This window comes from Abramis brama (genome assembly GCF_963993115.1).
Source record: "Abramis brama genome assembly, chromosome: 1".
Classification (NCBI taxonomy): Eukaryota; Metazoa; Chordata; class Actinopteri; order Cypriniformes; family Leuciscidae; genus Abramis; species Abramis brama.
The window spans coordinates 22,956,272-22,983,786 of record NC_139963.1 but is presented as its reverse complement, the minus strand read 5'-3'; the positions used below and the strand labels follow the sequence as shown (position 1 = coordinate 22,983,786).

At 37.4% G+C, this 27,515-nt stretch overlaps 2 protein-coding genes across 4 annotated transcripts in view; both read left to right on the top strand.

The window, feature by feature from the left end:
• wnk4b (WNK lysine deficient protein kinase 4b) overlaps positions 1–7,131 on the top strand; it is a 58,801-nt gene extending 51,670 nt beyond the window's left edge. Inside the window, exons 17-20 of one of the 2 annotated variants that reach the window (XM_084110513.1) lie at positions 266–830; positions 1,666–1,871; positions 2,609–2,703; positions 2,851–7,131. In XM_084110513.1, the coding sequence (XP_083966639.1) occupies positions 266–830; positions 1,666–1,871; positions 2,609–2,703; positions 2,851–2,853 (869 nt within the window). In that variant the 3' untranslated portion in view covers positions 2,854–7,131. Of the gene's footprint in view, positions 1–265; positions 831–1,665; positions 1,881–2,608; positions 2,704–2,850 lie in introns of both variants that reach the window. The other variant, XM_084110512.1, reaches the window with a different exon arrangement.
• Positions 7,132–16,147: 9,016 nt separating this feature from the next.
• The window catches only part of tanc2a (tetratricopeptide repeat, ankyrin repeat and coiled-coil containing 2a), a 158,011-nt gene continuing 146,643 nt past the window's right edge, over positions 16,148–27,515 (top strand). For both annotated transcript variants that reach the window (XM_084114624.1, XM_084114625.1), the window contains exon 1: positions 16,148–16,489. The gene's annotated coding sequence lies outside the window, so the exon portion shown is untranslated. The remainder of the gene's footprint in view (positions 16,490–27,515) is intronic.

The following is a 27,515-nucleotide window of genomic DNA, read 5'->3' as shown; positions in this document are numbered from 1 at the left end:
TCCATGTCATGTCAACTCCTTCCTAAAATGTCAAATTGTGTTGCCAGTGGCTAAAATGAAAACACACAGCTGCCATCTATTGACTGTAAGAGCTCACTGCATACTTAGCACATTGTTCAGTTAGTTTTGATAAGTTTTATACCCCTTATTACCACTCACATTGCAATTAGAAAATGTAAAAATCTAGTTTTTGATTGTCTTGCTGTTATAACATGTTCACTGTCCATACTGTAATTAAAAAATATCCTTGTCTCCTTGTTTTCAGAGAAAAAGTCTATTGTCACAGTGGGACGGTTCCAAGTCAGTCCAAGCAAGGAGATTCCCATTCCAACTCTCAGCCCGGCGCAAACTCCCACCCCTACAGCTTCGCCAACATCCATGCCGACTCAAACATGTCCTATAAAAGTTCCCCAAACCACGCCCCCCGCACACAACAGCCAATCAGACAGCAGCACAGACGTACAGGCGGAATCAGAAAGCAGTCCCAGCTCTCTGAATGAATCACCACCACTTACCAAACTGCCTAGTGAGACTTTGTGCAGCTCAGAGAGTGCCCCCTTGTGGACTGGAGAAACTAAAACCCCGGACAGAAAAGTTGTAGCACCAGGCGAGGGGCGTGGAGGTGAAGAAGAGGAGGAGGTGGAGGAGGAGACAGAAAGGAGGCGGAGGAGGATAAGTGTGAGTTTGCTGGACAGTTCAGCAGGGAGCCCTCAGTTCAATCTAAATCAGCCTTGGATGAGCTACACGCGCAGCACATCATACGCCAGCAGCGACGAGACAGAGAGTGAAGACGAGGGAATGTATGAGGAGCTACAGGAACTCAGAGAGAGGTGAGCCTATAGTGTTTCGTGGGTTGCTTGTGGCTATTTAACAATCCCTCAGGTCATTATACATTATGAAGAGTTTAATCAAACTCCAACTCAGAGTTGATGTAAAACCTGTTAAACAGCAAACTCTTAATTTCTAATAATCTAATAATCATTGTCCTTTATAGGTTTAATCCCAAATCATTTCAATCAATTTTTGAACGTGTCCAAACGTGTTCAGTGCTGTGAAAAGTTTTCAATTATGCCGTCTGCAGATGTGGAAAAAGTCTTTGCTTTGTTTTATTGACAAATGAATCAAAAGTGGGGCATTTTTGTACACATGGGCCTTGCTATGTTTGGCAAAAACCAAACCCTGCATTTCATATGAAGAACCTCATACCAACAAGCATTTTAGTGGTAATTTGATGGTATGGAGATGTTTTGCTGCATCAGGACCTGAACGCCTTGCCATCATTGAAGAACTAAGAATACATTTAGAACTAAAGAATTTTTTCCTATAAATGCATAACAGTTAATTGTTTTTACATCAGTTATATTATTTTGGTTAAATATCTGATGACATACAGTGTAAAAATATGCAAAAATACAGGAATTCAGAAAAACTATTTCTATATCCTATGATATATTGGTGAATGAGATGTACTAGGTCATCAGTAATCTAAACCTAAATTAGTAAAATGTTTATTTTAAATAATTATTCAAATAATTAAATTCATGGACTGATTAATCATCTGTGAATTAATTGATTGCGTGATAAAGTTTAAAAAGCACTGCCTTGAGAATGTTGTCTTCTTATCCTGTTCCTCATCATTTCTCTCTCCTTCCCCCTCTTTCTCAGACATGTGGCAGAGGTGCAGGCTCTCCAAACCTCTCAAAAGCTAGAGATTGAGGAGCTCTACAAACGGATGGGTAAAGTGCCCCCTCCGGGAATCGTGTCCCCAGCGGCCATGTTGTCCAGTCGCCAGCGCCGGCTGTCTAAGAGCGGAGGGTACCCCACCTCTCGCCGAAATAGCCTGCAAAGACTGGACATACTGCCACCTACAGGTACCATAGGTGAAGTTACAAAGTTTTTTTTATTGCTTTAAACCACATTTCAACATGGAACTGCATTCATAACCTATTATTTATCCTTTAATAATGTGAAACTGGACTTAATTGTTTCCATGGGGAATTGATTTGATCATGAAAAGTGGGCGCTACATGCCAAAATGAAGTCAAGTTGTTGATGAGGTTGAAAAATAAGAGGGCTCGATGATGTCAACTGAAAAGAATAGTTGTTTCAGAAATTACATTTTGAATAAATATTTCTTTGGCATTTGGGGTGTACAAAATATCCGCACCATATTAATAATCAGCCGACAGCTGCGATATTATCAATAAACGTTTTATTATTTGGCATCAGCAGACATTGGATGTTTATTGGCTGATACTTGACATATACTGGACATTGAAAATTTCAAAATTAAGTTCATCATCTAGCTGTGACTTAAATGGGTAACGATAGATTATGGCCCGAAGATTTAACCCGTTAAGTGCATCTCTTAAAGAACGTTTTCCCTTTAAGAGCATGTCAGAGTGAGTTGCTGTGTGCACTTAATGATACTTGGAAAAATAAAATGACCTTTATTATGGTTACTTTGAAATGTTTATGTCTGTTTCAGACTCACACGAATGCAAAGTAATATATATTTATTATAATAGCCATTCATTGGTTATAGATGAAGGCATATATGGCAGTAACTCATACATGTGCTATTGTAATTTCCTCAAACACACTTCAGGTATCATACGGAAGAACTCAGTGAGCGGCAGCAGCAGTGGTTCACAGGAGAGGACCAGTAAAGGAGTGACCTTTGCCACTGATTACGCCAGAATTGTGAGTGTATCCACAGACCTTCTATTTGCTTTCATTGATTATTACTTTTCTGCACCTTCTCTATCTTTTTTTTAGTTTGTTCTTTACCCCCTCTACTGGAATTCTCACTTTAGATGCACTGACCTTCCTTTTTTATCTTTCCAACAGTGATTTCCTTTGCAAAGGAGCTCTTTGGCCCCTATCCTGCTTTCCTTATGGACTGAAGTGACAACATTGCTTCCTCATGCAACTGCCAATGTGCGTGAGCACGTTTGTAGTATCAAGTGTGTGTTCTTCAAAGGCTGTGATGTGAATATTTATACCTCTGCTTGGTGTTTGCTTACCTTTCTGAAGAGACAGGGCATTTGTAAGCACAGACTTTATATATGAAACGTGTTTAAAGATTCAAAGTCGCTGATCTCAGCACAGATTTATGGAGAAATGACCACTCACTTTCAGCTATAGCATCCCCGGTGGTTGAATGTATGAATTGCAAATGTTTTTCCATTTATTAGGCAGACCATGTGGTTGCTCTTTTCTCTATAATTTTGTCCATATTGCATTAATTATAGCTCAGCTAGTCAGTTCATATTTATTTTCAAACTCCCAGTCAGTCATATACCTGAACGAATCGGTTCTGTAAACAATTTAACTTTTTTTCTTTTGTAAAAATGCGATGCAATTGAATGCATGCAGTCCTTATAAGAACTTTTAGGCCTCACTGTAGGTTTGCTTTTACATAAAACAGTATCATGTATATATTTGACAAATTGTAAAAACTTTCATCATGGATTACAGTTCAAATGTGACTTTGTTGCTGAAATATTTTGCACACACACCAATTGCACAAAATAGTTTTTTTAATTCCCATAACTTGCAGTATTGACAATGAATTTATTTCTCTTTTTTGATAGAGAACTCTGATGCCTCAAATTTCTTTAGTGGATTAGTGGATCCACATTATAAAACAACAATGCAGAATGCAAGCGTTTTATCTATATTTAGAGCTGGAACCACTTAGTTCTGAAATCATTGTAATATTTAAATGAGGATATAAAAGCATTTTTAATGTGCTTGTCAATCAAATCTCATTTAGATCTTGCACAAAAGTGCAAGAAATTGATTTCTGGATGGTATCAATATGTTTATAGAACATAGTGGACATTCACCATTGCAGTTCATTGAATACCCATACTGCCATTTGTTTTCTAAATTATAACTTGTAATTATACATTTAGTTTAAATTTTAGTTGGTTCCGATTAAGAATTTAATTCCTCCCAATATTATAAACCATCATATAGTGAATTTGCTTTGAAACTCTTCTGTCTTAATGCTTTTCCTTTTGTTATTCATATCTTAATAATTAATAGAGTGTGAAATGAAGATGTTAACTCATGTTTTCATAATTGAAAGAAGAAATACAAGCAAACAACTGACACATCACACTTTTCTGCAAGGCATTTGCCAGTATATGATCTGTATAGGACATGTATGAAATGCAGCATGTCTAGGATTATATTTCACTGCCCATGCAGCGATTTTATGCTAATATATTAGTGTGAAGACAAACAGAAACTATTGATAACTGAGAAACTGTGAAGTTTGAACAATTGTTGCCTTAAAGTGTCTACGTTTGATGGGACAGCAGGTGTGTTCTACTGCATAGCAAGAGAAGATTTATATAGATATATTTAGATAAAGAGAAAAGCTGTATTATATTATGTGGAAAAAAATGTTGTACTGCCATGCAGATTGTGCCTCTTTTTTTATTACTCTGATTCCTGTATGAAACATGATTGTTGTAAATGTACAAACAAATAATGATTCACAAACAACCAAATGTTTCCTGAGATTAAAACTTTATGAATGTGTCATATAAACTGGGGTCCAAAGGTCAGATCACTAGTAGAAATGAATATTTTTGCATACTTTTACTATTCCAATGCATACTTTTCCAATTTCTTAAAACGTGTTTCAAAGTTAAATATTAAATTATCTTATAAGCATAACAATATAGTTAAAAAGTACAGTTTAAAGGGTATTTGCTAGCCTGACGTCGTCATACTCAGATTCTAGTCAGAATAGGGTTAGGGTAGGGTATCCTAATCTGGAAAGAACATGCCTCTGCACTCAATTGGATAGACCTACAACCAATCAGAGCAACGGAGTAAGTGACGTATGTTTTTCATTCATGTTTCCGATCGACAAATGCCTTGATCGCGGTTCTCTGTTCCTCTTTTCAAATTAATGCGCTGTCGATATCTTCTGTAACAGACGCGATGGCGTAATCTACACGTTTCATAAACAAAGTTCGGGAGGAGCACGTTCAAATAATCAATCCAATCAACTTGTCATCAAACAATTAGGCCTACAATGTCTACCCTATCAGCATGAGAGGAAGCATATATTTATTCACTCAGTCAACCCACCTAACATTCCTTGACAGTTTTCAGCATCCCTCCACTCGCTCTTGGTCTGTTCTTCCACAGCCGGGAATACGGGGGGAGTAGGCTACTTTGGGTTCGGGCCGAATACCGAGCCCGGAGCCCTCTCCTCGGACAGCACGCCAAATATGCATTTATTCTATCTGATTTATTTGTAAGTGTGAAATCGTGAAATCCCAATTCTCCAGCGCCAGTCATCTTTGTTGTAAATTAATTCAACCCAAGCACTTGGTGACGTGGATGATTAGGTTAGCCTACTGTTGATCATCTGTCCATCATCGTATAAAGCCTGCCCTGACAATTTGATTGGTCCGAATAGCTTTTGTTTGGGCATAATAGCCAACGGATCAAGTCCAGACCGAACTTCCCGACCTAAAAATTTTGTGGCGGGGCTAAGTTCGGCTGGCATCCAGGCTAGGTATTTGCAGGAATATCTCACTTTATCACAATTATGCGTAATGGATTAGTGATCCAGAGATAGTGCAGACATTTTTTTAATTCAATTTTAGATCATACTATAGCTTTTTTTTTTTAAATAAAAAAAGAAAATGCTAAAAAAAAATTTTTCCAGGTTTAAAGAGATAGTTCATCCAAAAGCGAAAACTTGCTGTTAATGTACTCACCCTCATCAAGATGTAGGTGTCATACCGTGTTCCTTCTTTGGTGATTCATTCAACGCAATTCAACAGGCTACAGTAAAAAAATAAAAAAAATAATAATACAAAATACTAAATAAATACAAAATTAACACCAGTGGCTCCTGACGTCATAATGCGACAGGAAGCTCGCGCTCCAGAACGAGTCAGGACAGTTTGCCGAGGCTGTGGGTTATAGGTAATGATGATGTTGTAAATAATGTTCAGTTTCTTGCACAGAACCATCGTTTCGTTTCATAAGACCTCAATGTATCGCCAGGAGCAATGAATATAATTTAATTTATGTATTTTTTTTTTTATTTACTCTTAAAGTGACGCTTGACGGTAGCCGACGCTGTTGACATAAAGTTACATTATTTGAATCACCACCTAAAAATCTTCTTTTCTGTTCAACTGAAGAAAAAAAAAAAAGTCACCTACATCTTGGATGGCCTGAGGGTGAGTAAACAGCACATTTCCATTTTTGGGTGAACTATTCCTTTAAGATGAAACCAATATATTTGCATCCATTTTTCTTTTTTTATTCTTAAAAAAATCCGAACAGAAATGTTCTTCTTGCATGGACGTTGAGCAGCTGTTATTTATAACTGCACGCATTCCCCAGATAGATCTCAGGCTCAGTCTCAACGTCCAAAAACATCATCTGTAGGCTACTGACCCTTCTCCTGCTGGAAGATATTTTTAGTACCCTATTGTTCCTAACTAGGTTGATTCAGGTCATCAACACATTGTGTAGCCTAGCTTATACTTATACTGCAAGATGGCCAAAGAGCATTAAACCAAATACCAGCTCCATCCAAAGACAATATCGGGGACTCACTCGTTGCCTGTAGATTGTTCCTTCTTTGTTTAGTGAACCAGTTTTACAGCATGTCATCATGTAATGGTGTGAATATGTCATTGTTTGGAAATGAGTCTTCTTGCTGCTCTGTTTATTGTTTCAAACAGTCGTATTGGCCAAAGCACAACCATAAAGAAGAAAAATGAATACTATTTCTATTTATCCAGCAGAAGGGAATGACTGGGGGTAATGAAGTCATCCGTTAGTGTATTGTTGCATCAATATAGAAATATGTGTAGGGGAAAAAACATTTGTAAAGAACAAAACTGTAGTTGAACTTGGGTTTGCCCTCACCTCACGGCCACTAGAGGTCAGTAGAGACTCTTTTCCGTCTTAAATTAGATCACATGGCAAATGTAGGCTGTCAGTCACTGCATTCTAATTTGCATAATAAATAAATAGTATGCGAGATAAGAATTAGTAACAAAAAACCGTACGTAGACAATTGGATGACAAAGGTGCCCAGATGGGTTTTTGGAACAATACTTCTTTTGTGTGTCAAATATTACCCACAACCCCTTGCACTAAGATGTGAGCATGTGGCAGTTTTCAATGCTCTTTAGTCAGGGTAGATGTCATATTAAATTTTTTTCATGCATGAAAATGAGGTGGTGAGAGTTTTTTTTTTTTTTTCACGTACTGAAATTAGACGCTATAACTAAAAATCACTTGTTTGTAAGTTGTTTAGTAATTTGGTAGTTGAACTAATGCTGAAGAAAAGTAAAAAAAAACAAAAACAAAAACAAAAAACAAACAAATATTAGATCATATTAAAACTTTAAAGCATAGATATTAGATAAATTAACTAACTGAAGTAAGTTTAAATTGAAATACTGAAATAAAAACTAAAACTGAAATAAAACTAAAAATAATTTATTAAAAAAAATATTATTTTAAATATTAAAAATGACAACGCAATTATACTAAAATTAAACTGAAATGCTAATTTAAATATTAATAAAACACTGTTGTGACTGATAGCCTATTCTTTATTAGTGTTTTTCACAACAGCTACATCCACGCGTTATCTTTTCATTAAAGTATGGCATATTTACATACAGTCAAACCAAAATTTATTCAGACACCTTCAACATTACTCACATTATCACAGTTTATTTGCTATAGTTTCGAAAATGGTAATAAAATATGACAAGAACTCAGAGTTATCAAATCAGTTGATATTTCACTGGTTTTGGCCATCCTTCTGTCTCACAAATGAATTAGGTTGAATAGCTGTCAGCTGTCAGCTGTTAAATTACAGTACACAATTAGATAATACCAATTTAGGTCAACCAATTACCAAGCAATGCTTAATTTTTTTCATTTTGTGGTGTAAAAAGGTCACATTAGCAATTAAAGAAAAACACTTAAGCAAAACATGGTCAGGTCAAAGTGTCTGAATAATTGGTCCTAAATGTTTAGAAATTTTACTGGTAGTCCACTGTATGTATAAGAATTTGTGTGTATAAAATGTCACAGTTTACTTTATTTAGCTATCCTCACTTACATAAATGAACTATAGTGTACTGCACCCACTAGTAAAAAAAATATATAAAAAATTATATCTGGTGTCTGAATAATGTTTGGTTTGACTGTATATGAATAATCATTTGAAGCATATTGTATGTATTCTACACAGTGAAAATAGCCTGTATTTGACCGAAATTCCAGAATCATCAGTAAGCTGACTAACCTTTAGATAACGTGGTGAATGTTTATTATGGTTGTCAATGAATGGGATGCTAAACATCATTTTGGCTTGCCTAATTAATAGGCAAGAATTAATAGGCAAGAATAAAAATGGTGTCCTCCATGGTTCCTGTTCTTTCCGTCAACAAAGCACTTGAATGTGACGAGCTCGTATTCATGACTTCAGAAGGGAAGTAGGAAATTTCTGATAGCTCATGATAACTTTCATTAACTCTACAATAAGTAAATCCACTTCTCCAGCTAATTTCTCTTTGACAGCGATGCCAAACAGTCTTTGCAACCACACATTATCGTTATTTCTGTGTTACAAATATTAATATTATCACAAAAATACTGGGATAAAAGATTTTAGTTGGGATATAAACACTGATATCTACGAAAGCGATCAAATTAGAGCAAATCACCTTTTAAAAGTAACTTGGCGCTTCAAATATTAATTTAATATTGATTGCGTCGTTACTAGTGACTGTTAAAAAATGTAGTTGTCATTGAATCATTCATTCAAGAGATTCATTCAAAAACGCTGATTCATTCAGTAATGAAATAAGTGAAGTTGTTATGAGTGAGTCATTGAATAATTCATTCAAACCGACTTTTTAAAAATAATTAATACACTTTTTTAATAGGCTGCAGCAGTTAACATGTTGTCAGAACCTCTAGTAAATGACATGCTATTTTGTTTAGTTGTCTGTTCAGAATCATGGGAGAATCGTCATCTCTGTTTGAACAACAAAAAATGTGATTCTGAATCTATCCAGAATTGTCCAGCTCTATGTACCATTCTTTTATATTATCTTAAAGCATATTGATTATACATTAAAAAAGGGTTTTCTTCCATCGCTCTATTCCACATTTGTCGCTAATTCAAAATTAATCAAGTCGGTTAGGGGCAAAACTGCACCATTTGTCACATTGAGACTGCCAGTTACTGTGCTGTCTTTTCTTTTCTTTTTTCTTTCTTTACATATTACATCTCGGATCTGACAATCTGCCACCCTTAACAGACACATGTGGCCCATTCTCTCCTTCATTGACTCCATGTGGTCACCATGGTAACCCAGCAGTGGCACTTTATAGCGCTGCCATGGGGGGAATTCCTTCTTTTTTTGCACAGGATCTCTTCAGGGGGGCTCGCCTCTGATTTGGTCCTTAGCAACCGGTAGCTAAGCCGGCTTGTTGCCATGCGAGGAGCTCCACGCAAGAACCTTTCCTGATCGCCTCCGCAGACACTCTCAGATATGCACAGTGTGTTGTGTTAAAGGCCAGTATGAACCACTGATGGTTGGTGGCAGCAGGTGATGGGTCACGACATCAGAAAGACTGAAATGTAATTTTTTTACCCATTATAATCACTGATGCTGTCTGCACTAGATACTGTAGACCGATGTGTGTTTAGTTTCTGACATACTCAGTTTAGTTTCCACATTCAGTACTTGGGTTTGTCGACAACAGTGCAAATGAAAGAGTGAAAGAACGTTCGCTTTGACTTGTCCAGTTTAAACAGCTCATTTGTGCCTCTGTACAGACTTGAGAAGAATACGTCAGAAACAAGTGGATGGTTTATTTTAGTGGCGTCCCGGATCATGTTGAAGGATTAGTCTATATGTTTGTTCGGAGCATTTCGTTTTGTAAACGAGGCACAGTTTGTAATGGAGAGTTGGCAAAGAAACTTTGGTTTAAAGATGAAGTAGCCAGCTGTATTGTAAATGATTTCATAATGCTTTGTCTGTAAATGACAGTTTTATATGGAAAATATTTTCAAAACACTTGCAATAGCCAGTGGGTGCTGATATTGTTTCCTAGGCAGTGACATTTGCCAATCATAACAGTGATTGTTTACTGACAAGCCTTAAAGGAGCCGACCCTTAAAAACTGATCATTTCAGACAGAGGGTCAGAATGAAGGTCGAAAATTGTCAGTCAGTCCTCAATAACAATATGATTTAAAGACCCCCTGTGGTGAAAATCAAGTTTTTGATGTTGTTTATATGTTTATATGGTGTTTTTAATATGCTTTAAGACAAACAATGTGCAAATTCATGTCAGCACCATTGCGGAGTATTTTCTCCTTAAAACTGCAGTGAACCAAAGACAGGAAATCGCTGGTGTTTCTTACATCACAAACTACCTTGTAACCAATCACATCAACATACGGGCGGGCTTTTGCATATCAGTAACTATTCTCTGAAGCTGGGGAGTCTCAAGAGAAGCCAGGATATCCCGGTATATTGTTCTGTTGATATGAAAAATCAGGTACATTTAGCAATATAGCGGGTGAATAATGTATAATATATTATGATGTTATGATGAACTATATGCCTTTCTCCACTGACGTTCTGAGTGTTTCAAAGTGTCTAAGGATGCTGATTGTTAGAAGGCAGACTGAGATGGGGAACGTGGTTTGTGTAACATTAGCAACACATTATTAGCTGTTTGAAAATGTAGTCAAGCAAAAGGTTAATCATATTAATTACCGTTATGTATCAGGCGTTGTAAAGAGCGATACCATTGTGCAGCGTTTACTACAGTAAGTTGACTGAGCGAGTGGAGGTGGGGCTAATTAGCATATTCATGAAGCAAGGGTGTAGTGTTACACTGAAGCTATTTTAAGGCATGAAGAATTTGTTTCACAGGAAAAAACATTTAAATATATAATTCTGGTGATCAAAGTTGAGTTTTAAGGGATACAATTATTGACTACATGCTTTAAAAAGAAAAAGACACAGTGTTCATCTCTCTTAACATACATCAAGGAAACAAAGAATTGCTAGCTGCTAGGATCCAATAATGCTCAGTAATAGCCATCTCCCACATTGTATTGATCTCTGGGTTTCACTGACGGGAGTCACGCAGGCTGCTGTAAGCAGACATGGCAGATCCAGAAAAAGCGATTAAGGAGAAGTCAATGGCACAGTGCAATCGCAGCACATTGCTGCAAGGCCATCGGGAGCAGCGCTGCCTGGAGCGACCAGTAAGCCTCCTATCTCTGGCACCCACAAAGAACGGCAAGTGACATTTCTCAGCTTCCCCATCCTCCTCTTCTTCTCCCCCCTGCCTTTCGTGTCTCATGCCCCCCTCATCACTTCACCTTCACTAATTACCGGGAGAGCCAGAGGAATCATGGAGACCAAGACAGATGTAAAGAATGCAGTGCTGTCTTGCATTATGGATAGTTAGTCAATGTTTTGGCATGGAAGGAAAGTCCCAAATCACATTTACTCAAATCTAAATTTAAAGTAGCCTGATAGAATTTGTAATCCAAAAGCTCTTGACTTGAGTAATCCCATGAGACTGAGATAACTACTGTTTTGGCACCACAGAGTGGATTCAGTTCCCCCTTTCTTCCTTTTAAAACAAGACACCACAGGTCAAATTTGAACTATTAGATATCCCCATACTTCCCCAGTTAATTTATCACATTTTGTATTACAAGTTTTCTTAAATTTCATGTTTAAATATGTAAAATGATGCATTGTCCAATTAAAATTCAAATTTTGGATATCTCTTTTTATCACTTTATAAATTAGACCATATGTTTTTAGGTATAAAATGTAAATCAGGCAAATGTTATAAACCAGTGTTATTTTGATATAATTGATATACTATTATGGTTTCTGATAATATTTTTAATTATAAAATATCTGATATATCTGATAATATTTTATTTTTTATATTTTGTTTTAATTTTAGTTTGTTTTAGTAATTTTGTTGTGTGTGTTTGTCATTTTTCGTTTTTTTTTTTTTGTCTATACAGTTTAAAAAAAGTTTATAATACATTTCAGTTTTTAGTTTTAGTTTTAATTATTTGTAATAATTTTATACTTAAACTAAACAAAAATGAGAAATTTCAGTTAATGTTTAGATTATTTCATGTAATTAAAGTGTTTTTTTTTTTAGTTTTAGTCAAGGATAATTAACCCTGATATGAACAAATTCTTCTGTTAAAACCAAAAACCTTAATATATTGATAGGAATACTGATAGGAATAAAACTGTAAAGTGTGGTGTATGTAAGTGTTATTGATTGAAGATTTCTGGCTCAGTGCATGAGAAAAAACTGATTTTAAGAAAAATGGCCTTTACAAAGATGTATTATAATTTAAATCTACAGATGCCAATATATAAAGTGTAATAAAATAAACGCTTACGTTTAAAAGAAAATATGTTACGGAAGCAAAATAGCACAAAATCTCTAAATTGACCTAAAAAACAGTGATTATCCCTACATTGTCTTGACTTAAAACGATTTGTCATGAAAAACAGTAAACAACTTGGGGTCAGATTCATAGATAGACACCCAGCAGGAATATACTTGAGGGGGGATGATGAGGTAGCATGCAACATGCAGCCTTGCGTAAAGGAAATTCAATTTAGATTATTGCACCGGTCTGCTTTTCCCACCCGTGGGACTGAGGAGCTCGAAAATCACAGACTTTGCGAGTTTAATAAGGAGTCTTGGTCGACTGCAACGTATAATCTCTATGTTGATGAAAAGCACAAATGTGGCGCCACGCCCTGTGTTTATTTGTACGTTTAATTGTACGAAGCAGCTCACCACGGGCCCGGGCAGCTCTGTTGTGGAGCCTGAACATGGTAGATCTCATTTTGATGTAGCCTTGAGGATTTATTGATAAGCAATTGCTTGAGGAGGCTTATGAAAAGCTGTCTCATTCGTCAAACGTGCTTCCAGCAGAGCGAGCCATTTGATTGGAGCTTGGCGATTTCACAAAGCCAGATTTCTATAAATGGGAAATGGTTCGTTGGTTACCTAATATCTACACTACCTCTGCAGACATTGATGGAACAGTTGTCTTCGAGATGTTGGCAGATAGTTTTTGGCTGAGCGGATGGGGCCTCATGGGAGTTTCATTTGCAAAATCTGGACAGTCTAATCATTGCGGTAATACAGTGTGAAGCAGAGACTGGTTTCACTTTCTCTGAATCTGCCATAAAAGCAATTTAGCGGCATTTTAGAATATATCGGTGCGGAGGAGCTGCATCTCATGATAGCACAATTTGTCCTCTAATGCCTGGAGACGCATTTATGGCAACTAGAGGATTTTTCAGCAGTTTAGTTACACATTTGCTACCTATCAGATTCCCCGTTTTCTCTATATATACTCTCTTGCCCTTTGACTCATAATCTATGGACAAAAACTGTGTCCTACTCCAGGGAGAGACTCACAATGAGACTTAAAACTGAACAAGTAAAGATCATTTTTAAATCTTGGACTTTATGTCATTTTGGTGCTTTGTATCTAGCACATTTTGCATTATATTTAAAACTTACTCACAATTATAGTTTGTTTTTACAGCTATAACAAGCACAAACACTTAAGGAAAGATGGTAACATTTCCTTATTATACCCTATAAAACATTTGAAACTGTGGCACATTAACTATACGTGAACAAGCCTCTAAACAGACATCTGTCTTTATCGAGGAGTGTAATGCTGTTTATATGTCCAGATGGCCTGACTTTTAAGCTACTATTTTAAATTCAATGGTAATTTATTGCTGCTAGAGAAGACAACCATCACTATTATTGTTGCTCATACTTACGGTTAAGGTAAGCAGGTACAAACCTGTAATCATAATAAACTTTGGTGAATAATTTGCACCATTTATGCTACGGACATGAATGATACCTCAAATCATGCGGCTTGTTGAGGAAAGGACTTGTGGTTTTTGCTTGACTCGATCCCATATACTTACATTGAAGGTGCCGATACAGAATAAATCCATTTTTTCATTTAGAATAAATAAGTAAATATAATGGTTTGAGTTTCTGAAAAAGCTCAAAACATACAAAAACAAGTTGGGGTTACAATCTGAGAAAAAATTCAAAAATAAACAGTACAGTAGATTAAGGATTTGGGGATGGGTCATTTTGACTTGAGCCAATAAAAAACACCTAGAACACCCCTGCAACACCCATTAAAACCACTCACAACCCCCAATGATAACTGTCTAAGATCTAACTGCATCCATTGAATCCACGGTAGTCCTATGTCACGTCCGAGTTGATCAAAATGAGGAAATCCGATCGGAAACATTTTGTTTTCTGCATTAAATTTGCTTCCATTTAGTAGCCATTCCACCGTGTGTAACGTCTCAGAGATTCTGCCAGCAAACCCATCCAGTTGACATATCAATCAGAGCAGTTAGACTTTTACTCAATTAAGTGTTGGCACTAAGCAACTAGAAATCGAATCTATTTCGCATTAGGTGCTTTCTTTGTTAATGCTTTGTCCAGTGCATCCGACAGGCCTCGTCTCACCGTGTCAAAGCCGTCTAAGATGTGTATTCTTCAAAGCGGGCTAGATGTGTACAGTATAGGTCTAATTTTCCACTGAACTTTCCATCTTGAATTATTCACTTGATTTATATCAGCTAGAATTACACTACAGTTCTTACAAACACAAAAAGTTCTTACTGTTCTTAAACCATGTGTTATGTTCTTTGTGCTATGTTATTTTTTTTTATGTAGATCATTAAATATCATCTACATATAAATTGAGAAAATACATACAAATACGCACTTTTGTGAATCAGAGAGTGATGTTTGAAGCAAAACAGTGTTCCAAGAACTGCAGAAGCTTGGCTTGTTCATGTGAGATACAGAGTTTCTTAAAAAGGTGTAGCAAGATGCATATCCACCAAATCCATATATGGCCTCAGAGGCAGCCTTTTATAAGGAAATAAACTTTTACTGAATTCTTTCTGTAGTGTCCCCCCCTTTGATCAAGACAATTAGCCTACCAGAAAACAGATCCCAAATAAAGCACATTTTATGCATTGGCCTGTTCTCAGTCAGTCTGAACATTTTTTACACCTTAAAATATTTTTCACAGAAATGTTTTTGATTCAACCACAGCACATGGGGGAAAAAAACATTAAAACGAGCAATCTACTAATTCCTCAGAAATGCCAAGGACTTCCATTTACAAGTCTTAGACCTTAGATAATCAGAGAGTGTTGTAGCTACATTATAGGCTAGCCTATAATCCATTAATACCCTTTTCATCCTTAAGTGTTAAGTGTCAGATGTAAAGTGGAAAACATAAGTAATGATGCAGAGGTTGGCATTCGCATCAGAAGGGCTTTGATGCCCATAGGCAAGTTTGAGCAGCAGAAGATCAGATAAAATCAATGACTCAACTTGTCCTACAAAAAACACACAAAAAACACTTAACAACACATTTGATGTAGCCCCCCCCCCCATCTTAAATATAATTAGTGATAAATAACAGAGCTGCAGAATAAGTCTGTTGATTTTAGATAGATATGCATTTAAAATGCAACAAATGAATACATACCTAATCTTTACATCTGTAATCTGCTTGTCCCAGACTAAAATGCATGTTTGAGCTGTTTTAACTGAAAGCAACTTGCACTGACATATCTTAAAATTGGTCAGTGCCATTGTTTTGTCTCAAGATTCGCACCAGTAATGTTTTTTTGTTTTTGTTTTTTTTTCTAAGGCAAGTTTATAAAAGCTACTTAAATGTCCTAAATTGAACTAAGGCCTAATCCTTGCTTAATATAAGCATTTTCTGTGAAACCGGGCCTACATTTAAATTTAAATTAAGCTTATGAATCTAGATTTGTTATTATTTATAAATGTTAGAGACTCAATATAGAAAACTAAGTCAGTTTAAAAAAAATATGTTATGGTGTCAATGTCAGCATTAATCTATTATTAATTATTAGACTATTCTGCATCATAATTTCAGGCTAAAGTGCAGCGGCAGACGTACTTCCCGCCTCCTCATGAATAATGTATAATAGCTCCGCCCACCAAGCGCAGAAGCTGTTGCAGTCAGAGCGTCCGTATGCGCACGGCGTTTACAAATGAGACCAGAACCGCGTCGCTACAGTTGATACCTACAGACTCTGGTCCTTCCGTCTGCGGACGCGACGGGGCTGCACTCTTCTTTCATGGTGATCTTCTGATCACAGATCTTTTACATTTGCTACGTGCTGGCTGGTAAGCGCGAAAACCAGGACTTACCGTTTAAGAGGAAAGGAAAACAGAAGGACGAAGCGTTTACACTTGGTGAAGGTGTTCTTCATCTCTAGCGGTTCCTTATACACGGACACCAGCCCAGAAGAGCAGCAGATCCAAATCCACACGACTGCATATGAACAGAACGGGTAGGTGCAATCTCCAAATGACAATATGATATAACGTAAATACAGCGTGTTGACATGAAATGGGCGACGGTTACTCGTCGTTTCCTAGCGGCGTTCATCGTGTTTGATGAATCAAAATCAATGAACCATTGTTTATTTACAACGTTAGGAATAATATCTGAGTGCTGGTTAGACAGTTACACCTTCAGCTCCAATTTTCCTCATTTGAAAGCGGTGAATGTATCTCCCATAGCCGGAGATACAGCTCTTTTTGGCAACATTGCTGCGCGTGCAGTGTATGGCACAGTCGCATGGCAGGTTTGGGGCGTTCATCAATTGGTTGTATTCATTATTTTTATATGTAAATAATTTATTTATTATAAATAAACCATCTATTTTTATAAAGTGTGTGTGTATATATATATATATATATATATATATATATATATATATATATATATATATAGCCTATATGTATGTATATGTATGTATATGTAATACATGCATGCATCCAGGTTTGGCTTTTTTGTACAAATTTACATAAGAAGTAGAGGTTCAGAATAATGGGTCCACTATTATCAACTGCATGTGAACATCTCAATGGGGTTTGCAGGTCTCCTGAAATTTGTTCAAATATACTGATATTACATAGTGTCCTGATCATCCTTGAATTGTCATTAATCAGATAATGTGTTTGTATCTCATGGGACTTAGAGTATTGGGGTGGGAAACCCTCCTTATGTGTAACCCATCATTTTTGCATGCATTTATTGTGTGCATGCAGAATTCATGCAGAGAACAGCAATTCCTTCTGGATCAGCACGGACTGGGGCGCAATGTGGGAATTCAGACCACAACTGTGTGTTGACATCCTTTGGCCTTGTCTTCATCTGCTTTACTACCACCCTGATGTTAAGGAGTCTTTGGCAGGTGTGGCACCACACTTGTGTGCCAAAGAACTTTCCTTAACTTATGATTGGCCCATAAGCACATCCGGATGATGGCTCTTCTAACTGTTTGATTGTGGTTTTTAGCGTAATATCTTTATTCCAACAAAGGCTTTTAATTGCATACTTCATGTGAGTGTCGTTTATGTCTTCATAGACGGTTATCCCTTCTTCAGAGGGAATTTGCATTGACGCATAATCCAAAATGATCCCAACATTTTGGAAAAATAGGTGTGGCCCTCATTCTTAGAAGTGATTAGCATGCTTAATAATATTAATTTCTTCATGATTGGCTGTCTGTAATAGCAGCTGTGGTGAAGTGATTAAGGATTTCAGTGTGCCGTCTGGGTTTTGGGGGCTTGAGACTTTTCCACAGAAAATCATCTCAGCTGTGTCTCAGCACTGGCAACCACATGAGAAATATCCTCTCTGGTCTGGGGGGCATCAGCTGAGAAAATCACCCAATCGTAATTAAACGCTGCAAATTGATTCACCGGCTGGCCGGTGTAGTGTGTGTGTGTGTGTGTGTGAGCAGGATGAATATGCCCAGGGGTTCTTAACTAAACACAAATGAAGTAGGAGAACTTTTTGCTCTCGTCTCGGAGAGAGGAGGCATTTTACTGGTATATTTTCTTATACGCCACATTTCAGCCGCAAGACAAGTGCAAATCAATTCAAAATTGAAGGAAGCACAAAGGGCCAGGAGAAACTGATAGATTTGACACCGTTTAAATTGGTTTTCCCAAAGTTAATTTCAGAGCGTGTTGTTTTGACCCTGAACAACGAATAGTGTTGCCACTTTTCAGATCAAATCTTGAGGATTTGTCTTTCATAACTTCCTTTACTCAACTAAAGAAGAATTCTCTGAAGCCCTTGAAACCTAGCGGCCATTCAAACATGCTAGAATTAGTTCTGCGGTCTCTTGCATTGAATGTTCCTCGCAGTGATCTATAGAGAACTTTCTCCATAATCTCATTCTCATAATTTAAAACGAGCATCCCGTGTCATGAGGCGGTTATTCTAGGATCAGACAGGAGGGTTCGTAGCCAAGGCAACAAGTCACCACAAAGGCGAGCATGCCAGGTGTTTCTCTGTAACATTTGTGCCTTTGAAGCTTCTGAACCCCTATGGGGACCTTTTATGGGGTCTGTTTTCGTCTTTTTTTTGCTGCACATGGCCAGGCACACATTGTCTCTCTGCTTGCCATATGAGCGTAACCAGGATGCTAGTTGAGTGCGGGTTTGAAAATACCCCCTATGAGCTTTATTTTATATTTGTAGGGCCCTATGAAATCCATAATTTTTCATGTTTTTTTGTTTAAATTCATTTGAAATGGTTTAATTAAATTTTAATAATCAAAAAGATGTCTAATTAGTTGAATTGATCAAACTTAAATATTTTATTACAATTTTAACAACAATTGTGCCCTATTTTTGATTACATCCACTGTACAATATTAATATATTTCTGTCATAATTTCTTCAAGTTAAACAAACGTTTATTTTGCCGGGTTGTAGTGAAGACTGTTGAGTGTATCTGAAGATACGTACACGCAGACTTAAATAGCAGTCTTTTTGTGGTTTAATATTCACAGACTTTAGTCCATATCACGGTTTGATTAAGTGTACAGCCTTTTGATTTATTCTACCAAATTTTGCCAAATTTACGTTTCTGTTATATAGTAAATTACACGACTGGATTCCGCGAATCACGTAAATCATAGGAACCCTACATTTGTGTGTGTGTGTGTGTGTGGATTGTTACATAATATACAAAAGCAGAGTCCTGTGTTGTGAATTGGTGGGTTTTGGTCCCCCAATTTTTGCTCTCCAGACGGGGGTCACTTTAATTATGCGAGAAGCAACAGATGTAGGGCAGCTCAGAGTGGTGTGCAGCTGTGGAAACCCACGGTGATTTAAACGCATTTAAATGTCTTGCAACATCTACCACCGCATTCGTAGTTGATTGATTGTATGTTAATTCTTGCTTTCACATACCCATTTGTTTTGCCTTATATGTCTTCCTCCACTCACATAACCAGGCATTAGACTATTTTTAATCTTCCCTTCTTGGGTTTTCGGGATTTAATCATCAAAATGATTTTTTTGATGCCTGAAAGCTTCAGTCATCACCCTTATCGGGATCCTCAATGATGTCTATCTTAGCCAGACAGAAAAATGCTGAAAATAGAACGGCTTGATACCAGACACGACTCTTACAGAAGACTGTGTTTCATATGGTCTGTTGTATAATCCAGTTTGGTTCCTTGTGATTTGAATGGTGGTACTTCTCTGGGTTGAGTTTTACAGCCTTTCATCAACATCGCATTGGGTTGTTGGGATCAGATTCTGCAGTCCAGGTGGGTTCTGTTCAATCCCACCCTCATCCCGAAGGATCTACCTCACCAGCCCCCACAGGCTGATCAGAGAAAACTCCTTTGCTCTGCGAGAAAGCAAGTTTTTCTCATTTTTTCTCATTTCTCTCATACATTCCTGTGGGTATGATTTAATTAACCTATTTGTCAGTGGCACTCTGCTCTCTCTTATATCTGTGATGGAGCTGCAGAGTTACAGAGGAAGTCTGGGTCATCAAACACATCAAATGTCAGGGCCAGCCTGCAGAATCTGTATTTGTTTTGGCAAACTGTCGTGCCATTGTCTACTGTCAGTTTAACCCAGCGTTCAGGCCAGCGATGGTTAGGTTAGTCCACGGAGATCAGGCACAAGGGAGTTTTCATTAAGAAAACATCTAGATTATTTTGTTCCTAGTTCATCCCCAGGACGCTTCCTGAGCCAGTGTTTGTATTAGTCAGAGATGCATAAAAACTCTTATGATGACGTTGGTGTACAGTAGAGCTTGATAAAGCTGTCCTGCTCAACTCGTTGACATCCCCAAGGCTTTGCTTTTTGGTTTGGCTGTTGTTTTGTTGTCTTGGTGTTAGATAATTAACCCTGTTAAATGGCAGTTGTTGTTTTTTTAGGGCATCTTCCATGTAAAGCTTGACAATTGGTTTACAGCCATAAGCAGGACCTGACTGTAAATTTGTTGCAGGAAAACAAATCTGGCTGAACTGACCTAAATGCGTTCATTATTCTTATGATTCAAGGAAAATGATCTTAGAATAACATGTACATGAGATAAAAAAATTGTGTTTCCATCTCAGTTGTTGTAGGATAATCGTCATCCCTTTTTGTGGCAAAATCATGAAAAATGTAGATATTTACATTAATGTTGAGGCTCTAATGTTGCATGTATAGTGTGAGCTATGTATAAAAAAGCTGAAAAGTCTGTCATTTACTCACCCTTTATCGTTCCAAACCTGTATGAGTTACGTTCTCCTGTTGAACACAAGCAATTTTTTTTAAACTTTTTTTTTTTCTCCGTTTGTTTCTATGATGTTTTGACCTCAACATTCTCAAATATCTTCTTTTGTCTTCCACTGAAGAAAAAGTCAAACAGATGTGGATCAAAATAAATGACAGAATTTAAATTTTTGAATGAGCTATCCTTTTAAATTTTGGTCTGTTTTTCACACTTAAGTTACTTGGATAGCGCACAAGTCATATGTGCAATTTCATATACTTTATTTTTGAGCTTGCCACTGTCGTCATTCACTTTCAATATATCCAAAAGAGTGGTGAGGTATTTTTCCAAAAACAAAATCACCTTTTGTATGGGGAAAAAAAGAAATTCATACCAGTTTGGAACAACACGAGGCTGTGTAAATGATGAACAAGTGAATTATTTCTAAAACATTGTTGAATGAAGGGTGACCAGAACACTTGTTTACAAGGAATCGTGTGTGAATATGAGCACCTTTAACTGAAGCCACATCATTTGCCTAGTATATTTGCTTAACGAGTCAGGTTTCTACACCTTATGAATTCAACAACCTGCATGACGTTCCCTGTTTGCCTATATACAGCATTCAGCAGTTCCCCCAGTCACACTTCCTCCCTGTTGAATGAAAAGTCACATTTCCTTCTTGAGTGCACTTCACCATAAACATGCGTTAAAGGGATAGTTCACCCAAAAATGAAAATTGTCATCATTTACTTACCCTCATGTTGTTCAAAACTTTCTTTTTTTCTACTAAACACAAAATAAGATATTTTGAAGAATGTGTGAAGCCAAACAGTTGAATGGACCCCATTGACTTCCATAGAATGAAAAAAAAAAAAAAAAAATACTATGGAAGTCAATGGGGTCCATTCAACTGTTTGGCTTCACACATTCTTCAAAATATCTTATTTTGTGTTCAGCAGAAGATATAAATTCATACAGGTTTGGAATAACTTAAGGGTGAGTAAATGATGACAGAATTTTCATTTTTGGGTGAACTATCCCTTTAAGTTCTCTTATTGCCTCTTATTTAGTGTCCGACACAACCAGTTTGTCCTTTTAAATCCAGCTAATCCGGATGATGTCCTCCCACAGCCACTAGTCAGTTACCTACAAGTATTTGTTTACTCAGTTAGCGTGAACTGTTTGCTTTGAGAAGCACCTCTTGAGTGGATAAACTGCTGATGCAAACACAACCATGTGACTCAAATACCCTAACTACTAAACCTGTTGAACAAGCTTTTTTATTACTTGCTATTGTTATAGATAGTAGATTAAAATCCCTGTGAACCGGAAGTTGCAAACGACTTTTCTCCAGTGTTGTGACACATATCCAAAATGAAAAGGAATATTGAACAGAGGGCAGGGCTTTACTTTAGCGCTCCTCCTCTCCATCTCTGCTCATAGCAGACTAACGGTTTGAGGGGAGTGGTTAAGCGTTTTCAACCCAAGCCGTCAAACTGACGTCATCAGAGAAGGAACGCCATTCCAGACCGGAAGTAACTTTTCAGATTTTGATTAAAGATTACCACGGCAAACAATTTTTTTCTGTGTATTAACTTTACAATTAACAATTAACACGGAATAATTGTTAATTGTTCACCACAAGATTAGTAATATGTGCTAACAAAGTAAATTTTGATTTCATGTCGACTTAAAAAGAGGAGAGACCGGGCAGCAGATGTTTCCCACACAATCACCACAGCTCAAATGTTTCCGGAGCAGTTGCTTTGACATTATACACATTTTAGCATATATGTCATTTATCATCTTTGGCTGGAAACAAGCTTCCTGCGGTAATGTTGGAGACATAGCTGTGCCTTTGTAAAGACCAGGCCTTGTGTAGTGTCACCTCCAGTGGAGAGGGCGACCGGAGCCCTCTGATTCGATATGATGGCTCTTTGACTCCAATTCTTCTCTTTGTCTTGCATACACAGTCTACTTCTCGCTGTGGTGTTAAGTTGAATGCTCCCCCGCAAGCTTCTAGCGCGTTATGCCAGTGGCGTGTGTTGCAGCGGCTGCAGGTTAACTACAGGATCCATCTCAGATCTGACAGGCTTTCACTGGCTGAAATCAACCACCCAAAGCAACTTTGTACAGTGTGAAGTCTGTTATATCTTACACTCCAGCAGCTGGAGTGAGAGTAGAGCTTGTCTCATACTATAGGGATTGGTCAATCATTTTGAAATAATTTATAGAGAGAGAAAGAGATTATAAATCCACTGCCTTTTTTTAAAATTCTTTCATAACTTCTAGCAGATGGCCTGTGATTTCAAATATTTGTTAGTCGCACATGCACATTATCTCACATTTGCTCATTCTGCTGATGTTGTGTCTTTATAATTGCTGACTCTCATGATTCAGGCTGTTGGTCAAACAAAGGCTGACGTTTAAGTGATGATGAAAAAATCATTGGCGCTTGTTTAGTGTTCTTTTGTTCTTTGTTTTGAACCAGCTCCACAATCATCCATTCAAACCAGAAGTCAAGCAAGCAGAGCAGAAAGGAGAGTTAGAGGCTTTTTAAACATGTGTGCTGTAAATCTGCGCTGGCTTGTTGTGTCAGACAGTCTAAGTCATTGTTGTGGCAGATGTCTGTCCTGTCACCTTTGACCCCTTTGCTTGAGGCCACAGTAACTGCCCTGTCTTGGAGGGCTGGAGGGAGGCTGTTAAACGACAGGCTCTGTTTTGCATTTGAAAGTGGGGACATGTTTCAATTAAGATGCAGACGTTGTCACTCTTTTTGTCTTTACTTCTCTGCCTACTGAATGTAACCGTTCACCTCTCTCAAACTGTAAAAAGGTGAGAAACCGTAGTGTGTGTGTCCATCTCTGTAACTAGTGGAAATTGCGGGTGTTCTTTTAATATGCAGCTCATTAATTCAAGTTTTTTCCCATATTCATTAATGATAATATAACATCACCACCTGGTCCAGCTGGTGACATCAGTGAGTGAAGATGTGTGGGAGAGTCTGTGTGTGTGTGCCAACACTTGGAGAACGTTTGGCTGTTTTCACACTTGGTCCAAACCCGGGTCTTTTTCAGGCGATATTCCTCTGACCTTTGCTCTTTTGTAATGTCTCTCAGCCATCTCTCCTCCTACAGTCTTTCTTCAAATATCCCTCTTGCTTGCTCTCTCTCCTCCCCCATCATGAGTGGACATACCCCCCCCCACCCCCCTCCACAAACACTGCTGATTGGCTATGAGTGTTGAGGCGCTTATCAGCGTTTATCAGAAATCGCTTACTGCACCTTGAACAAAGAACTTGCTTCTCAACATTTAATACACTGCGTTCTATAAGTAGGCTGTTCAAAAAGGGTTGGTAAGGTTTTATGTTTTTGAAAGAGGTCTTTTATGCTCACCTTGGCTGCAATACAGTAATATAATACAGTAATTTTTTTTGTGATATTTTCATAAAATATCTTCATTTGTATTCCGAAGATGAACGAAGGTCTTACTGGTTTGGATCGACATGAGGGTGAGTAATTAATGACAGAATTTTCATTTTTGGGTGAACTGACCCTTAAACCCACCATGTTCCCATTATGTGACCTACAATATCAGTCTTGTCGCTGTTCTCTGAATTTGACTCCTAAAAGTTTACTGAAGTGTCCACTTAATATGCAGTTTTGAATCTCAGTGGAATAAAGTCAGTTATCCAGGTTTTGTTTTTGCTCACTGTTTATGAATCCTGCCTATTTTGACAGTACTGCTTTTCATGTAGCCTATATAGTAGGGAAGTTGGCATATTTATCTAGTTTAAAAATAACTCTTAAAACCAACATGAAAGGTGGCAACAACCTGCCAAAAAATACAAGAGCTAAGTGACTTCAGCATAAAAGGGACGTTGTTAGAGGTGAAGCAATTTTTTTGATGAAAGATTGTGAGGGCAATTTTGAGAGCAAAAAAGGTCAGTTGCCTATTGTAAATAGTGTAGCGATGTATGAAGCACGGCTCACATAGAAGTCACTTTCAAACCAAGAAGCTTTCTGTTAGTCAACCTTTGCGGAAATCTGTGTAGTAAATCTTTTGCCTTCACGCAAAATAGATTGTGTGGATTACTATTGGCATAACTGGATTTTGCCCATTAAAATTGACCAAATACCAAACCTTCACAAAAAAAGACTAAAAAATGTGTTCTATTTCCAGTCATTGTGTAATGAAACCGAGAAATAAGCGCTGACTTGATGTGATGTTTTGTGCAGTGATCATGACCTTCAGACGTGACCTTCACACACTCTCAGAAGGCAGTGTCGTGACTATTGTTGTTCTCCTTTATTCAATGCTTTTCGAAATAAGACACCTTTGACCTCTGCTGTGACTGTCCGTTCCTTCTCAGAAAATGCCGTGCAGTAACAAGACCCTTTGGGTGGAAGGAGCAAACAGGAAGGCTGCAGCGACTTCTGTTCCGCGCAACCGTAGAAGTGGGTTCTATTCTTTATTAAAGAGCCAAGAGTGTGAGAATATCTCTCTACTGTACGACATCTGTTTTCTCTGAAGATAATCTCAGGCTTACATGATCCTCAAACGGACAGCTGTTTCCCTGTGCAAGTACAGAAAAGACTGCTTTCTTGTAGGAGACATCTCCACATTGAAGTGTCCAGGCGAGGTGCTCTGTCATCTTTGTGTAAAACAATGCTAGGTACGTACGCTAACAGAGCCGCCACTCTTGTGCTAACACGGCTGCGTTGGATAACTTTGGCTTTTGTGAGCCTTTTAGCCTCAGTGGTATGGATTATCATCACTATGAAGCTATGCTAGAGATGTCAGCTTGTATGACTCAGATGTAAGACCATGTTTACTGTAACACCTGAGGCCTGGATTTTAGTTTTTGCATCATGTAGTGTCATGGATAATATGGGACTCAAATGTGATGCCTTGAGTTAAGCAAGTGATTTTCAGAAGTAGGACACATTCCTGGATCAACATCCTTTGTTGAACATCAAACAACATTCCTGTCTTTCAGCTTCATTCACTAGCCATACATTAAATGCATACAAATACACTGCCCGGCCAAAAAAAGTCTAAAGTTTAAATAGGCAAATGCTTAAGAGTCTGACTGGATAATTATTGCAGTGATTATGTTTCTAGTATGTTATATGTTTGGCAACAGTTCTTCTAACTCCTAATAGCTTTTCATTTCTTGAACAACCATGTAGGAAGACACATCATGGACATATTCCAGGATGACAATGTCAAGATGCACCAGGCTCAAATAATTGTCAATACAAGATCTTGACCAAAGATTTATGCACCTCTTGATGGAAATAACATCACAACTCCGACAATGCAGAGTACAGCACTCTGTAAAGTCTCTTCCAGCACATCCCAAAGATTAAAATAAAGGTCTGGATTACATTTTTAAAGACCTAAAATCCTAAAACATGACCCTACATATTATAAGTAACACTTGCATGCATTTATTAGTGAATGACAAGAACCATTGGCCTAACCTAGGTTGATAAGGATGTTGTACCAGGCCTTAACCATAACTCAAAGCCTAACCTAAACACGAAACAGTGTTATTTTAGTAATATTTATATACTAATATTCTTTTTTTTTTTTTATATATATATTTTGAATTGCCTTTTTTTTTTTATCTTCAATTTTCAATTGAGTTTTTTTTTATTTATTTTTTTTATATATTTTTTTAGTAATTTTATTTTGCATTTTGAATGCTTTTGATTTTTTTAGAATATTACTATTTAGGTTTAATGTTTTTTTTAAGTTTATTTCCACTTTGTAATTTTTGTGCCTCAGTTTAAACTTATAGTAAACTTAATGTAGTTGGGTTACATTTTAGAATTTTAGTTTAGTTTAAGTTTTTCATCTATGTCTTTCAGAATTGTTTCAATTAACAAATGTTTTTAATAGTTTTAGTTAACGATAATAACCCTGATAAGAATGTTATGCAAAAAAAAGAAAGAAAAAAAGATGTTGATCCATGAATATGTCCAACTTGTGCAAAGCACAATAAGCTTGGTCTAGGGTGAGCACTGACCATACAGTATTATTAGCCAATCACAAGCTCTGTGAAGCCTGGGACATATTAGGTGAATCTGACTCATGCGGATAGAGGAAGCACTTTAATAGCATATTTCTCTTCCTTCTGCCCACTGTTTGTCCGATGGTACCCTAACAGAGCACAACAATGGACCTCTTTCTCAAGTGTACGACTCTCTTAATGTATCTATTGCGCCCAGATTTGTTGACGTCAATATTTCTGGTTCCTATTTAAGGGTACATTTACACAACAACGATGCTTAAAACTGAAGTTTTTCCTTTGAGTTTTCCACATGCAGACGACACCATTGTCAAAACAATCGCCATTCACAGGGTTTTCCGTGAAAACGAATAAAAACCCTATATTCTTAGATGTAATATGCATGCGCATGACGTCATCGTCTTCAGAGATTTGCGTTTTTGTTGTTTACACAGAGACTGTTTTAAAAAACGTGCACTTTGAAACCCGTTTTCAAAACTTTGCGTTTTCCAGCACCCAAAACGCTGTTGTCGTGTAAACGAACTGCCAAAGCGCATCAAAAGTTTTACGTTTTTAGTTGAAAACGGCCCCTTAAACAGTGCTCTAGCCATTCATCAGCTCTAACTGTTGTTGCTATAAATTTTATTTGTGACCATGCACATTTACCTTCTCAAAGCCAGCCGTAAAAGACATAGTATATAAGTGGGCGTGACCTCCACTCTGCTTATGTTTAATTCATCAGTTTGTCTGTGACCCCGCCCCTTCCTGCAGTGCTGGA